General features: G+C 40.7%; 1 protein-coding gene and 1 long non-coding RNA gene across 4 annotated transcripts in view; one reads left to right on the top strand and one right to left on the bottom strand.

Annotated features, from left to right (window-relative positions):
• Positions 1-16574, top strand: part of OTOP1 (otopetrin 1) — a 54272-nt gene that overhangs the window by 35959 nt on the left and 1739 nt on the right. For all 3 annotated transcript variants that reach the window (XM_073001035.2, XM_073001034.2, XM_020813311.3), the window contains 2 exons: positions 6262-6392; positions 10640-11586. In XM_073001035.2, coding sequence (XP_072857136.2) covers positions 6262-6392; positions 10640-11586 — 1078 coding nt within the window. The remainder of the gene's footprint in view (positions 1-6261; positions 6393-10639; positions 11587-16574) is intronic.
• On the bottom strand, positions 69-8631 carry LOC144589454 (uncharacterized). Its single transcript, XR_013545564.1, has 2 exons — positions 8526-8631; positions 69-204 (listed from the first exon to the last, which is right to left on the bottom strand). It is a non-coding gene; the product is annotated as an uncharacterized LOC144589454 (long non-coding RNA).

Genomic DNA, 16574 nt, shown 5'->3' with positions numbered 1-16574 from the left:
GTGCTGCACCCAGCGGTCCATCTGCTGTGCTCAGTCCTAGATGATCACGCCTGTAGCAGACTTCAAGGGAGTGGATTTCTTCTGTATTGGACCTAGGCCTGCTTGATACCCTCATACATTGATGTTTCTGCAACCTCCCTTTTTATTCTCTCTGCTGTTTTGTATCAGTTTATATCCCTCAGTCGCTGTATCCCAGCAGGGCTACTGTAACATAAAGTTAAATAAAGACTAAACAAGTCAATGCAGAACCCAAACTAGCTAATCCCTAAACAAAATGAGCAGAGACATAGTGTAGAAAATAATAAAACCCACAGGGCCTCACAGAGAGATCTTCCTCCTCCTCCCAGTGATTAGACTGTGGTGGGGAGATCCCTTCCCTGCATTAGGGCTGAAGCTGTCAGTCAAAGAAGCCTACACTTCCTTCTTCATCTCTAACTTCTTCAGCATCTTCCTTAAGTACTATGAAGTTATTAGCCCATTTAGTTTCTCCGGCCTTTCTGTGATTTTTTCACAATTTGTTACAGAAGCCACACTGAACTAGATAGAATTTCAGAGTAGGCATTTCAGTAGAAACAAAATATACAGTCATGTGAAAAAGAAAATACAAACTCTTTGAATTCTATAATTTTACATATGAGGACATAATAAAAACCATTTGGTCCTTACCATGTCTGAAAATTAAGTACAGTGGTGCCTCGCTTAACAAGCGCACCGTTTAATGACGATTCCGCATAGCGATTTTTTAGATTGCTAATGCGATCGCATTGCAATGTTCTGAATAGGCAAAACATCGCATTGTGTTTTTTTAAACAGCTGATCGGCGGTTCCAAAATGGTCACCGCAAGTGTTTTTGTGCCCTCCCCTCGCTTACCGAGGGCGTGAAAATGGCGGCGCTATGGAGGATCTTCGCTGAACTGTGAGTTTGGGCCCCACGGGAACGCATTAAACCAAGTTTAATGCGTCTCTATGGGTTTTTTTGATCCGTTTAGTGATGTTTCCCTATAGCAACGATTAATCCGGAACGGATTAACGTTGCTATGCGGGGCACCACTGTAAATATAATCTCAGATGAACAACAATGCATGACATATTACATTATGTGATGATGTATTCTACAAAAATAAACCCAAGATGGAGAAGCCATGTGTGAGAAACTAAGTACACTATATGATTCAATAACTTGTAGAACCACCTTTAGCAGCAATACAGTGGTGCCTCGCTAGACGATGTTAATCCGTTCCATTGAAATCACTGTCTTGTGAAAACATTGTCTAGCGAAAACAGTTTCCCCATTGGAATGCATTGAAACCCGTTTAATGTGTTCCAATGGGGAAAATAGTTGTCCAGCGAAGATCGCCCATAGGGAAGCAATTTTAAATCACTGTCTTGTGAAAGAAAACACCCTAGGGAAGCCAATCAGCTGTTCAATTGTCCTCTTGCTGTTCAGTCGTCCTCTTACTAAGCACCCCCCTTCCCTTCTGTTGTTTTTGTGAGTGGGCATCTGACAAAATTGGGTTGAGTCCTGAGGGGCTCTGGCGCCTGGGTGGTGTTGGTGCGTGTTGTCAGAGCAAGAGGGATGGTGTGCGTGGGTCAGAGCCTGGGCTCGGAGGTGCGGTGGATGATTTGGGGAAGGCTGGAGGCAAGGGAACAGCTAGAGGCGACTTCTCATAGCTGTCCTTTGTTGCACCGCTCAAGCAACAGCAGGCGAAGAGAGCGAGGCAGCGAGCGCTGGGAAGAATCTTTGGGTGTTGGTGCCCAAAGCCCTCTCTCCCCCCCCAGCTCTTCCTGTGCTCGTCACTGCAGGATATGTCTCCGTCAGGCTGTGCTTCCTCTTCGCCCTCACCTTAGAGTGCACAGAGGAGGATCCCAGACACCGACGGTGCACAGGGGTCGCCTCTTTCCCAGCAGGAGCAGTAGCTGCTGCCCCTCTACACCAGCATTGCCACCATCAGCAAGAGCTCCGGCTGCTAGCTAAGAAGATTTGCTGAGGGGATCCGGGAAGGCTAGCGAAGGAGTGGGGGGGAGGGATGCAGGGGGGAAGAGACAGAGTGCTCGGCGGGAGAGCGCACACGCACACTGTGCAAGACTTCCTGCTGGGCGGGAGAGGTGCCTTGAGCCTGCCAGAGCTACCTTTCCATGACTGGCAGTGGGGCCAGAGGCAGCCCATCACAAAGTCTTCCTTTTGTGAAAAATACTGCGGGACAAGGGAGTGATGGGGGATGGGTGGTGACTGTGACCGACCGACTGGCAGAAAGGCTGCTTGGCTTGGATTGCTTGCATGGGAGGCTCTGGCAGGCAAGGGTTACGCTAGGCTTTTTGAATTGGCATGCACGATCCTCCGCACACAGAAAAAGGTTGGGGAGCGCTGCCCTAGGGAAGCCATTTACGGAGCTGCAGATCACCTGTTCAATCGTCCTCTTGCTAAGCATTGGTCCTGGGGGAAAAAGCGTCTGGGGAAGGACAGACCTAAACGTCCTCCAGCAAAATTTCCCCATAGGAAACACTGTTTTGTGAAGCACAATGGCGGTCACAAAACCTCATCGTCATGCGGATTCGTCATTCTGCGGGGGTAATAGTCTTGTGAGGTACCACTGTAATCATTTTCTATGTGACTTTATCAGTCACTCACATTGCTGTAGAGGAATTTTGGCCTTCTTTTCTTTACAACATTGCTTCAGTTGGCTGTTGTGGGTTTTTTGGGCTCTTTGGCCATGTTCTCAAGGTTGTTCTTCCTAACGTTTTGCCAGTCTCTGTGGCCTGCATCTTCAGAGGGTAACACTCTTGAGTGCTGTCCTCTGAAGATGCTGGGCAAAGAGACTGATGAAACGTTAGCAAGAACAACCTTCAGAACACGGCCAAAGAGCCTGAAAAACCCACAACAACGACTGGATCCCGTCCGTGAAAGCTTTCATGAATACTTTGCTTCAGTTCATTGAGGTTTCTGGACATTTGTTTTTAGCTCTCGGAAGGCCTGCCACACCATTTCAATCGGGCTGAGGTCTGGACTTTGACTGGGCCATTGCAACACTTTGATTGTTTCCTTTTTCAGTCATTCTGTTGCAGATCTGTTTGTGCCCTGTTGCGTGACACAATTTCTGCCAAGCTTTAGCTGTCAGACAGGTAGCCTAATGTTTGAATATTCTTTGGTATAGAGAGGAGTTGATCGTTGACTCAATGATTGCAAGGTGCCCAGGTACTGTGGCTTCAAAACAAGCCCAAATCATCACCCCTCCATCAGCATTCTTGACTGTTGGTATTAGGTGTTTGTGCTGATATGCTGTGTTTGGTTTTTGCCAAATGTGGCACTGTGCACTGTGGTCAAACTGTAATGATTCTGGGATTGCTAATCAAGTTAATTAAAGTTGGGAAGACAGGAAACTCAACAGTCTCTTTCAAAGCCAGCCCCCCAAATCCATTTCTTGCTGAACCCGGTTGGTAGATTTTCTGTCATCATCGCTCTGTTGCATATGGTCATGGCCACTCTTTACATGTTCTGTGTAAAGATGTTCTATGCCTTGGTAGTTTGAGTGAGTAGCAGTGAGGCAACCTAGACATATTTGAACCAGGAGCATTCTGCCTTCCATACCGGAGTGGACAGTTTAAAAGGGAATTTAGTTTTTATTAGAAATAAAGCAAAAGACATTGTCTAAATAGAACAGGCACCATCCAAGAAACTAAGCAGTAAGAATGATACAGTTTCTTTCTACCAAGCTGTATCTTAGGCATGATACAGCTTGGTAAAAGCAATCTACAAACATTTATCTTTAATTCTACTAGGCCACTAGGCCAGAGGTTTAACTAGTTTCAGGAGGCTTACCTACTTACTTAGCTGTGGATTCTCCTTAGGAGAATCCCCACCTTTTGCAGTATCTCTTCCATCTTCTGCCTTCTCTGCCAGTCACCCACACAAAGGCAGCACTGCAGGAACCCCTGCCCCACCTCCTCATCTGAGTGGGTGGCTGATGGGGAAGGTAGAAGAGACACTGCAAACAGTGAGTGGGTAGTTGCACTGGGGAGGCTGGGAGGGAAACGTGTATTGCTTGAGGATTGGGCAAGCATGCAAGGAGATGGGACGCTGCGGAGCCCACACAACACTTGAAGAAGTGTGATGATGAATTGGGCTGGACCTCCAAACTGAAGTTCATGGCAATCTGTAGTTAGGTTCTGATTAGTCTTAGGTTTTAACATGCAGTACACCGACTCCAAGCGAGAGTGTCATTCAAATAGTGTAAATGAGTATGTTAACAAATATGGAAAATAAAACAATAGCTTACACACTAGAAATGCTCAATATACATTCCAGTCCCTAAGAAGGGAGATGCGAAGGAGTGCAATAACTACAGGGCCATTGTTTTAATTTCCCATGTGAACAAAGTGATGCTCAAGGTGATGTAACAAAACTCCTTATATGGAGTAAGAAATGCCTGATGATCAAATTGGATTCCAAAAAGAAAGGGGCATTAAAGGTAATAGCATAAATAACACTGACTATTAGAGCACACTAAAGAATTTCTGAAGATCAGTCTATGCGTTCTCGACTGTGGCAAAGCCTTTGACTTTTTAGATCATGATAAGCAGTGGATTGTTGTAATAGAAATGGGTGTCATTTATTCTTTGGTAGAAACTGGCTAGTTTGTCCAATATAAAATGCTGTGAGATATTACTAGTAAAATGTGTCGATGTGGGATATATACCAGGAAGATGAACAGGTGTGCAAACACTTGATATTGTGGGTGACACTACACAGTAGGCATCCTTCAGTCTCAGGAGACTATGGCAATGTGCTCTGAAAAGGGAGAGCAGCATCTAGTATGGCTGAGAAGGCCAATTCGAGAGTGACAATCCCTTCCATATGGAAGACAAACACAATCTGTCCCCTGTTTAGCTCCCTGATTTTGCTGCTTTCGTGACTGTCTCTTTCCCTCGGCCTGCTGAACAAATATCTCTTCAAATTGGGAGAGGCCATGCTGCACCGCCTGCCTCCAGGCTGAACGCTCAGATGTCAAGGTTTCCCATCTGTTGAGGTCTGTTCCTAAGGCCTTCAGATCCTGCTTGCAGAGTGGACAAGGGGACAAGATTTGGGAGCTGGATCTTCCATAAGATTGAGTCCCTTTGTTAGTATTCCAAGGTCTGTGGTTCTTTTCTGTTTCTTCTCATTTCGAAGCACCACAACCCAATTAATAACTATGTCAGATATTTTTTGTTCAATAACAAGCAACATCAAGAGGCAACTAACATCAGATCTTTCATAGTACATGTTAGGGGAATAGAGGACAGTAACACAGATGTGAAGAAGACTTGCATTTTAAGAGCTCAGTAGTTCTTTCTTTCCACATCATAGTTCTGGCATTTTCTGTTGCTTCTTCAAGATTCACATACAGTCACATAAAAAAAAAAATTCTATGGTTTTCACAAGTGATTCTTCACAAGTGGAAAACATTCAAGACAGTTGCCAATCTTCCCAGGAGTGGACATCCAAGAAAATGCACCCGAGGGTCAGACCATGCAATGCTCAGAGAAATTGCAAAAAAAAAAACCCAAGAGTTACATCTCAGACTCCATATGTCTCAGTTAGCATGTTAAATGTTAAAGTTCATGAAAGTATGGCCTGGGAAAAAACTGGTTTGTTTGGAAGGGTTGCCAGGAGAAAGCCTCTTCTCTCTAAAAAGAAGATGGCAGCATGGCTGAGATTTGCAAAGTTACTTCTGGACAAACCACAAAACTTCTGGAACAATATCCTTTGAACAGATGAGACCAAAGTGGAGATGTTTGTTTAAAGAGATGGGGTGGAACCCTGCAGTCAGGATGCCAGAGTCATAAATGGAGCACCAAAGATGTTATCAAATTTCACACCTTCAGAAGAAGCTTTCTGACATGGTGAACATCAAAAGCATTCTTTAATGAGGGCCTGGTAATAAACCACATTTTGCTGTAAGGAAAGAAGGGCAGTGATATTGCCCATAATCTCTTGATATGCAAAGGGCCATAAAGATACTTTAAAAAGGGAACAAATGAGAGAGTTGGCTGGTTTCTGTCTTCTGGGACATTGCTGAAGATTCCATATGCAAAAATGCATCGGAGACAAAGCATATGGAACGTGTTCAGATTCTTCTCCTGCCATGAACAAAGGGTCCAGGACTCACTGCAGAACAGGAGTGTGCTCAGGACACAGGCTCTATAGACCTGGGTCTTGGTATATGTAATACAGAAGTGTTTTTTGCTGATGTTTTTAGAATGTTCTCTAATGGAATTGTCTCCTAGATTTGGAGTGATCCACTCAGTATTTACAAATTTGCTTTTGTGGACAAATGGTGTCTTGACTGAATCAAAACATCAACTTAATGAACACAAGGAAAGATTAATAACTCTTGGATTTGGAAACATATCAATGGGTAAGATAAGATCTTCGTTCATTTTTTGAAGTTGTGTTCTCTGTTTATAATTATCCTGTATCCAGAAATTGTAGGAGAGAGCCAAAAGATTAACTATTAGAACAATTCGTTTCTTGGCCATGCCTCCTGAATCAAATTCTTTCCAATGGCTTGGCTTATTTCATATGCCTTGTTGTTGTTTTTGTTCTTTAGTTGTTTAGTTGTGTCCGACTTTTCATAGCCCCATGGACCAGAGCAAGCCAGGCTCTCCTGTCTTCCACTGCCTTCTGGAGTTGGGTCAAATTCATGTTAGTAGCTTTGATGACAGTGTCCAACCATGTCATCCTCTGTCATCCACTTCTCCTCTTGCCTTCACACTTTCCTAACATCAGGGTCTTTTCCAAGGAGTCTTCTCTTCTCATGAGATGGCCAAAGTATTGGAGCCTCAGCTTCAGGATCTGTCTTTCCAGTGAGCACTCAGGGTTGATATCCTTCAAAATGGATAGGTTTGTTCTCCTTGCAGTCCAGCGGACTCTCAAGAGCCTCCTCCAGCACCACAATTCAAAAGCATCTATTCTTTGGCAGTCAGCTTTCTTTATGGCCCAGCTCTCTCTTCCATACATCATTACAGGAAAAACCAAATCTTTGGCTATGCGTACTTTTTTTGGCAAGGCGATGTCTCTGCTTTTTAAGATGCTGTCGAGATTTGTCATCACTTTCCTCCCAAGAAGGGAGGTGTCCTTTAATTTCGTGGCTTCTGTCACCATTTGCTGTAATCAGGGAGCCCAAGAAAGTAAAATCTGTCACTACCTCCATATCTTCCACATCTGTTTGTCAGGAAGTGATGGGACCAGTGGCCATGGTCTTGGTTTTTTTTTATGTTGAGCTTCAGACCATTTTTTGCACTGTCCTCTTTCACCCTCATTATGAGGTTCTTTAATTCCTCCTCACTTTCTGTCATCAGAAAGTGATGTATATCGGAGGTTGTTGATATTTCTTCCGGCAATCTTAATTCCAATTTGGGATTCCTCCAATCCGACCTTTCACATGATGAATTCTGCATATGTTAAATAAGCCAGGGGACAATATACAGGCTTGTCGTACTCCTTTCCCAATTTTGAACCAATTAGTTGTTCCATATCCAGTTCTAACTGTTGCTTCCTGTCCCACATATAGGTTTCTCAGGAGATAGATAAGGTAGTCAGGCATTCCCATTTCTTTAAGGACTTGCCATAGTTCACTGTGGTTCACACAGTGAAAGGCTTTTGCGTAGTCAATGAAGCAGAAGTAGATATTTTTCTGGAACTCTCTGGCTTTCCCCATAAATCCAGTGCATATTAGCAATTTGGTCTTGAGTTCCTTTGCCCCTTCAAAATCCAGCTTGCACTTCTGGGAGTTCTCGGTCCACATACTGCTGAAACCTACCTTGTAGGATTTTGAGCAAAACCTTGCTAGTGTGTGAAATGAGTGCAATTGTACAGTAGTTGGAGCATTCTTTGGCATTGCCTTTCTTTGGGATTGGGATGTAGACTGATCTTTTCCAGTCCTCTGGCCACTGTTGAATGTTCCAAATTTGCTGGCATATTGAATGTAGCAACTTAACAGTGTCATATTTTAAGATTTTAAATAGTTCAACTGGAATGCCATCACCTCCACTGGCCTTGTTGTTAGCTATGCTTTCTAAGGCCCACTTGACTTCACTCTCCAAGATGTCTGGCTCAAGGTCAGCAACCACACTATCTGTGTTGTCCGGGATATCCAAATCTTTCTGGTATAATTCCTCTGTCTATTCTTTCCACCTCTTCTGCTTCTGTAAGGTCCCTACCATTTTTGTCCTTTTTCATGTCCATCTTTGCACAAAATGTTCCTTTAATATCTCCAATTTTCTTGAACAGGTCTCTGATTTTTCCCTTTCTATTATTTTATTTCTTTGCACTGTTCATTTGAGAAGGCCCTCTTGTCTCTCCTTGCTATTCTTTGGAAGTCGGCACTCAATTTTCTATAACTTTCCCTATCTCCCTTGCATTTTGTTTCCCTTCTCTGCTTTTTGTAAGGCCTCTTTGGACAGCCACTTTGCTTTCTTGCATTTCCTTTTATTTGGGATGTTTTTTGTTGCTGTCTCTTGTGGAATGTTATGAGCCTCATATGCCTTACCTGTTTCTTTTCTCGTTCCACTAAAACCATATTGCTCTTCATCTCTGCTTTCACTGTTTCTTTTTTCTTGCATTCTGTTTAATGAATAGAATGATATTGATCCAATGGAATGCAGATGGAGTGAAAAGCTCTGCCATAGTTGTGATGGATTTATCTGTTGTGCAAGTGATAACACAAGAAATGGGGTGAACATGCGATCTCCTGTAAATGAAAACTGGTCTGTATCATGCCCCTGCCTTTAATCTATAAATATATGCTAATGCAATAAATTTTACACTTTCAAAAGTCTTAATTATCTTGCTTCCTTGAGAGCTCTTAGTGGACATGAAATAGCAACTCTAGATGTCCCATTAATTATTCCATTTCCTTATTTCAGATTTCAATTATAGATATCTGTTCAGAAATGCTGAATACTTTAATTTGGTACCTTAATAACTTGCTGTTTACTATTCATATATTGCTTGTACACATTTTTTGAAGAAGTAGGCATATTAGTCTTTGCAAGCCAAACAAAACAAACAAAAATAAACCCAAACCAACCCACCAAGACCCCCCTGCCAAAAGACATTGAAGCACCTTAAAGACAGCTATATTATAATACATGTTTCTGGGGATCAAGTCTCATCTGCGCAAGTGGACTTGATTCATGAAAGTCTTTAAGGGTACCACAATATTTTTGTCTTTAGACTGTCTTTATTTTTATTTCTTATTTTCTCTGATATGGTTATACAATAATTCTATGCATGTTTACACAGAAGCAAGATCTAGTGACTACAATGGGACTAATAAGACAGTCTCGTGTTTAAAAAAAAATAGCTCTCCAACGTTTTACTATTTTAAAGCCCCATTTATTTCAATAGAGATGTTAAATATGTCTACATGCATGTCCTATTGATTGCGGTGGTGTTTAAGAGTTATTCAATCTTGATTTGATCTTCTCAATTCTGTATGTATTCCTTCTATTCTTATTCTTCCCTTACTGTGTTTTCCTTACAATTCAGTGAACTAGGGAATGAAGAAGGGAGAGTGACTGGCTCAGGCCCCCCCACAATATGTCTTTTCTACAACATTAGAGGAGAGGAAGACAGTTTGTTGTTATTGTTTATCAAAGATCTCAGGCATTTCTTAATTTCTCAGCTGAGAAATGGGAACCTCCCCCTGTAAATTTTCCGTCCTTATGGAGGGGAAGGGGGACAAAAAAGTTCCCATTTGTTTTTAATGGATTCAGCAAAATGATGTTTTGAGAGAACTTCAAAACACCGCTGATACTTTAGCAGCAATGAAAAAGAAGTATAAAATGTCACCACTCCAAAGGAGAGCTCAGAGGAAGTTTTTAATTAAACAGCTTCTCCAAAGGACAGCCAACCTGCCACTTTGATTTGATCCCAGTAACAACATACACTGGAAATGAACCAAAATGGAGCAATCCTACCCACACCAAAAAAGTAGTAGCCCCTGACAAGGGACCAGAAAGGTGCAAGTTGGAATGCTCTGGGTATGGGCTGGTTCACTACAGCAATTATGTAGTCTAATTACAGGCAAAAGGAATAAGTATGTATTTTATATGGCTTCCTTTTCTTCTTTGTTTGCATCATAAGCAATCCAGTGGCACTTCTAGAGTAGAAGGATCAGCCAACAGGGTGTTGTCATTGCCTAGGGGATGGCTGAATATGTATGTAGTCTTTGGGTAGGCTCTTTCTATGTTCTCTTTATATGATTATTAATATGTCATTTATAATGGCTAAAATGGTTCCTGCTATAAATTATAATATAATAATGGATTGCCATATCAAAATAATTCTGATAGACTTCTTAGTAAAATACTGTTAGATTCCACCTTGGCAATTAGGGTTTGGCTTTAGCAGATAGGGTTTGGATTTTGTGCTAATGATTGAGCAAACTGTAATTTGGTAAATGGCTAATAAAATCAAAAAGTCAAAGAAAACTAGGCAGAATATCATAAATGAGTATATGAATGCATTGGATAAAATATATTTGAATTTAGAGAATTTGTTGTGATGTCATAGCATCTATGACCTCTTGGCTTATTGTTACAGATTCTTTTGGTTCTAATATTTGTAACAAACATTCATAACTTGGTGTCTCTTTTGTAGAATTGGATGACCATGCACCATACTGTAATTGTACAATACCAGCCCTCTGCTCCATATTTTCTCAAGGAATATATTATCTGTATCCCTTCAACATTGAATATCACATTTTAGCATCCACAATGCTCTATGTGCTATGGAAGAATATTGGACGCAAAGTTGAACACCTTCAGCAAAGCAAGACATCATTTAAGTTTCAAGGCAAAACAATGGGCACCATTTTAGGACTAGTTGTGTTTTCTACAACAATAGCAGTTGTGGTTGTCTACTTGATTCAGATTGGGCGTTCAAAAATAAAGAGTGAATTAGCACTCATAATGTTTTATTTGTATGCTATCACAGTACTGACACTCATGTGTGCAGCTGGGATTGTTGCACTTCTTATTTACAGACTTGAAGATAAGTCATTGGATGCTTCAAAAAATCCAGCTAGGAAACTCGATGCAGACTTACTGGTGGGGACTGCCTCAGGATCCTGGCTCCTTTCTTGGGGCTCCATTCTTGCAATTATCTGTGCTCAGTCCCACCCTACATATTCATGGTACAATTTGCCCTATTCCATCCTTGTTATAATTGAGAAGTATATTCAGAACCTATTCATAATTGAATCCATACATCGTGAACAGGAAAGGACTAATGATGATATTAAAACACTTCGCATACTTACTGTATCCAATGGCAGCATTCTGTCCATTGCACCATCCTACAAGGAAATATATAATGGAACCAGTGACATTGAAAGTAGAGAGCTGCCACACATGTTCAGTGGAAATAGCTGTCTGCCTGAGAGCAGTGGAAGTAGCACACTGGATGAAGACAAAATCCAAGCCAACACTCCAATCACCCTCTCTAGCTCAGATTTCTCAATTTATAATGGAAATATGATGATCAACAATAAAAGAAGAATCCTGAAGAACATTTCTGCATTTTTGTTCTTGTGTAATCTGTCGGTAAGTTGTGGTACAAAAGTAATGCCAATTATTCCAGTAACCAGGATTACCAGGAGACCAAATCAAACAAAATCTAGCCATCTTTTCCCCCTTTGATCACAGTTTGATCTGCATTATCAGTAGATGAAACTCTGCACATTATCAAGGGTCTCTTTTTGAGAGAAGGGCTAGAAATAAAGCAAAATTTAAAAGTCTAAGAGTATGCTGTGACAACAGCATGCCTTTTTAACTTTTTGGTTTGCTCTTGGCTATCTTTCAGTGTAGTGACACAATTCTGTATCACTCTCTCTTCTTAGGTAGTATTGCTTCCTTCTCTGTGTGTGGGTATGTCTTTATTTATTCATTTATTTATAGAATTTTCATCCAGCTTTTTAATTTTAAAAAAGGCTCTTATAAGAACACCACTATTACTTTTTAAGCTGATCCAGGCAGCCCCCATAGCCTAATTCACAATGGAGTTGCCGGAGCTGCCTCCCTCTGAGCACCCAAAGTATCTCATACAGTGGCATATTTCAAAGAGCAGAAGCACTTAGCATGATACCTGACTTTTTACATATCAGTCATAGAATAAAGAGTGGACACAGTTCTTTGATTTTCTTGCAGCCTAATATTACACACAGTCGTAAAATATGAAAACATTTTTACCACCTCTTCTGTCAGAGCAAGGTGGCCTTTTCAGTTGACATGACTTCAGCAGATGATACTATAGTCCTGCTCTGCAAAATATCATGGAGCTGTGTCCCATACTGCAGAGTAGCTTGCAGACTTGGAAAGAAAAAAGAAGTCCCTGCTCAATAAGGTTCCGAAAGGCAAAACCCCAAAAGAGAAAAGGTATTGAAAAGAAGGAGGATTATTTTCTGGGCCCGAACCATTTCTTCTAGAAAGTACTAACTGCACACAAAGGACACTTGGATACACCAGGATCCTGTTAGTGTGCAAAAAAAGGGATGGGCAATGTAAAACAACAACAACAACAACAACAACAACAACAACAACAACAACAACAACAACAACAACAACAACAACAACAACAACAACAACAACAACAACAACAACAACCCTGCTGAAACTGTGACAATATGCAGACACATCCATTAGCTACGTATTGGTTTGGATTGCTGTGAAATATTAGTAAAATCCTGTTGCTAACCATAATAAATCACACGAGAGTAAACCCATTGAATTAATGAAGGTTTAATGACTCAGATCCTCCATAGGTTCTTTGGTTCTCCTCTAACCATGGCTTCCTGTGCTAAAGTAAGTTACAGTTAGGCCTATTGGAATCAATGGAAATTAAAAGGATATGACTAATTAAATTCCCATTGATTCAATTGGTCTGCTCTAGTAAAACCGTACAATTGCACTCATTTCACACGCTAGCAAGGTTATGCTCAAAATCCTCCAAGGCAGGTTTCAGCAGTATGTGGACTGAGAACTCCCAGAAGTACAAGCTGGATTTTGAAGGGGCAGAGGAACTCGAGACCAAATTGCTAATATGTGCTGGATTATGGAGGAAGCTAGAGAGTTCCAGAAAAACATCTACTTCTGCTTCATTGACTACACAAAAGCTTTTTGATTGTGTGGACCACAGCAAACTATGGCAGGTTCTTAAAGAAATGGGAGTGCCTGACCACCTTATCCATCTTCTGAGAAATCTCTATGTGGGACAGGATGCAACAGTGAGAACTGGATATGGAACAAATGATTGGTTCAAAATTGGGAAAGAAGTAAGGCTGTATATTGTCTCCCTGCTAATTTAACTTATATGCAAAATATGCAGATAATACCACTCTGATGGCAGAAAGTGAGGAGGAATTAAAGAACCTCTTAATGAGAGTGAAATAGAGAGCACAAAAAAGGGTCTGAAGATCAACACCCAAAAAACTAAGATCATGGCCACTAATCCCATCACCTCCTGGCAAACAGAAGGGGAAAATATGTAGGCAGTGACAGATTTTACTTTGTTGGGCTCCATGATCACTGCAAATGGTGACAGCAATCACAAAATTAAAAGATGCCTGCTTCTTGGGAGGAAAGTGATGACAAACCTCCACAGCATCATAAAAAGCAGAGACATCACCTTGCCAACAAAGGTCCACATAATCACAGCTATGGTTTTTCCAGTAGTGATATATGGAAGTGAGAGCTGGACTATAAGGAAGGCTGACCGCTGAAGAATTGATGCTTTTGAATTGTGGTGCTGGAGGAGTCTCTTGAGAGTCCTCTGGACTGCGAGGAGAACAAACCTATCCATTTTGAAGGAAGTCTACCCTGAATGTTCACTGGAAGGACAGATCCTGAAGCTGAGGCTCCAATACTTTGGCCATCTCATGAGAAGAGAAGACTCCCTGGAAAAGACCCTGATGTTGGGAAAGTGTGAAGGCAAGAGGAGAAGGGGACGATAGAGGACGAGTGTCATTGAAGCTACCAACATGAATTTGACCCAACTCCAGGAGGCAGTGGAAGACAGGAGGGCCTGGCTTGCTCTGGTCCATGGGGTCATGAAGAGTCAGACACGACTAACGACAAGTAAAATTTACTATGCTAAGTAACAGGATTTTGGCCACTGGATTGTGTATGCACAAGTAGTGTTTTAAAATGTACAGGGAATAAACTGGACTAATGGCCAGATAAATGTATTGCCCTCTTAAGGAAGTAGAATATTAATTAGGAACAGGTATAGTACAGGATACATTGATACAGATATCTCCCATAAACAACTTTTAGGCCTTAATCCCCAGATTACATTTACCTGTGCAAAATTTCTCACAGCTGCAGGCAAGATACATAAAGATTTAATGGATAATGATTTTAACCAATAACTTTAATTTAACTCTTTTTTTTCTCTGTTGTAGCACTGTGACTGCTTTATAAATGTAACCTGTACTATGTTTAATATTTTTGCTGGTCATGGACCATAATAATAATATAAGTCTTCTCTGGATGCACTGAAAACATTTCACATTATAAATATCCATAGAAGATCTACCCTGTCAACAGATGCTGAAGCCTTTTCCTAGAAACTACATTTTTGCAGCTAGAATCTCCTGCTTTTTGCTTCCAGATGTTTGTGCTCTGATTATGATGATGTAAGTGGTGTGACAAGGTCACATACTCATATCAGAGGAACTCTTTTAAATTATTTTGCACACTTAAATGGGTCCTTGCATTTAAAAAAAGTACAGGGGCTGCCCCTGTGTAGATAATAGAAATTATCTTAGCCATAATTTGAAACAAGAAACCACACACAGACACACACACACACACAGAGGGGGGGGGGGGAGGGAGACAGACAGACAGACAGACAGACAGACAGACAGACAGACGTAAACACAAAGGTTGACTATATTTCTATATTGCAAGATTCAGCAGTTTTAGCAGGGAGCTTTAAACTATTTTCTTCAACATAGTTTTAGACATCACTTTGAATGTGCCAAATAACTGCTATTTTGTGCATTATATGTCACAAGAAATTTTAGAAAATAGTGCCTGCAAGAATAAAAGAACAAATCTGAGTAAACAGAGAGGCCTAAAGGTAAATACTAAAGCTAGCTTAAGTTAGATGTAAAATGTATTTGACTGCTTTCTACTAAATTGAAATCTCAGGCTGCAGTATTTCAATCAGTAGGATTTCCTTTTCCCCCTCCCTCTATGTCTTATTGTATGAATGATACAATTATGAGATTGCTTCTGCCACCTAGTATGTGCACATTTATCACGTCTGCTTCTGCAGACATTTTTCCCTGAAGTCTGTTCATGCCCACTTCCATCTATTTTTTTTTAAAATGTGCCATTGAAAAAAGTGGGCTTTTTGCATTTAAAAATATGCACATTTTGGTCACATATTATTTGAATACATTTCTCCATTAAGGATATTGTCTTTGTGATGTGTTTTTATGCACATTCAAAATACTTTTTTCACTACCTACACTTTTAAAATATGCATATTTATTAAGTGCACTCATAGCCATCGAGGAATTGCAAAGAATGCAAAGTCTGCATGGCAGTGTTGCCTAGAGAAAGTCTTCATAAAATGTCTGTCGGAGCACTCTTTCCTGCTCCCATTAGAAGCAAAAACAAACTCAGTTTAATGCATTCCTATGGGGGGTAAACTCATTTTTGCCGCCTCGGTAAGCGAGGAATCGGCGCGAAAATGCTGCAAGTGGCCATTTTCTTCATCCGGCAGCCATTTTGGAACCGCCGATCAGCTGTTTCTAAAACATCGCAATGCGAAGATCGGTAAGCGCTGTTTTACCTATTAAAACATCGCAATGCAATCATAAAAATGATCGCAAAATCCGCATCACTATGTGGATTCGTCGTTAAATGGTGCGCTCGTTATGCGAGGCACCACTGTATTTTGGATCTTTATTTATTTATTTATTTATTTATTTATTTATTTATTTATTTATTTATTTATTTATTTATTTATTTATTTATTTATTTATACCCCACCCCTCTAGACCATGTCTACTTTAGCATTGTAGGCATTGCTGGAAAACATCCTAAGTAGATCATCCACATCTGTAATATGAACAGGGAACTAGCGTTTGTTTAAAGCAGCTTGCAACACAAAAAATGTCTGGAAGACATGACTATAATGCAAAAACTCACTATAAAATAATTATGTTATTTTAAAAGTGTTCAGAGACCTAGTGGTAAATACTGTTATAGCTGCAAAAACAAGAGCTGCCTCATATTCTTTTATTTGGTGTGGGTAGACAGCTAAAAACATAACAAAAGTTTATCCAAAAATAAAACAATAAAATTACAGAAGCTAATTTTTTATTTACTTCGAATACCCTTTCTTTACTGAAGATCAACTGCTGCTATCAAATAAGCAACAAAACATTTCTATTTCTCAAGATTGTGAGTTAGGAAAAGGGAAAAATAAGGCAGGAAAGACAGACAGCAGGCCATAACTTGCATGGTCAGGAAAAACCAAGTGATGCAAGTCCTACTCTGTGGTTTAAACCTGACACCAATCT

The sequence above is a fragment of the Pogona vitticeps genome, chromosome 5, assembly GCF_051106095.1.
Source record: "Pogona vitticeps strain Pit_001003342236 chromosome 5, PviZW2.1, whole genome shotgun sequence".
In the NCBI taxonomy this organism is placed as follows: Eukaryota; Metazoa; Chordata; class Lepidosauria; order Squamata; family Agamidae; genus Pogona; species Pogona vitticeps.
Note: the sequence above shows the minus strand (reverse complement) of the source record. Positions and strands in the feature narration are given on the sequence as shown.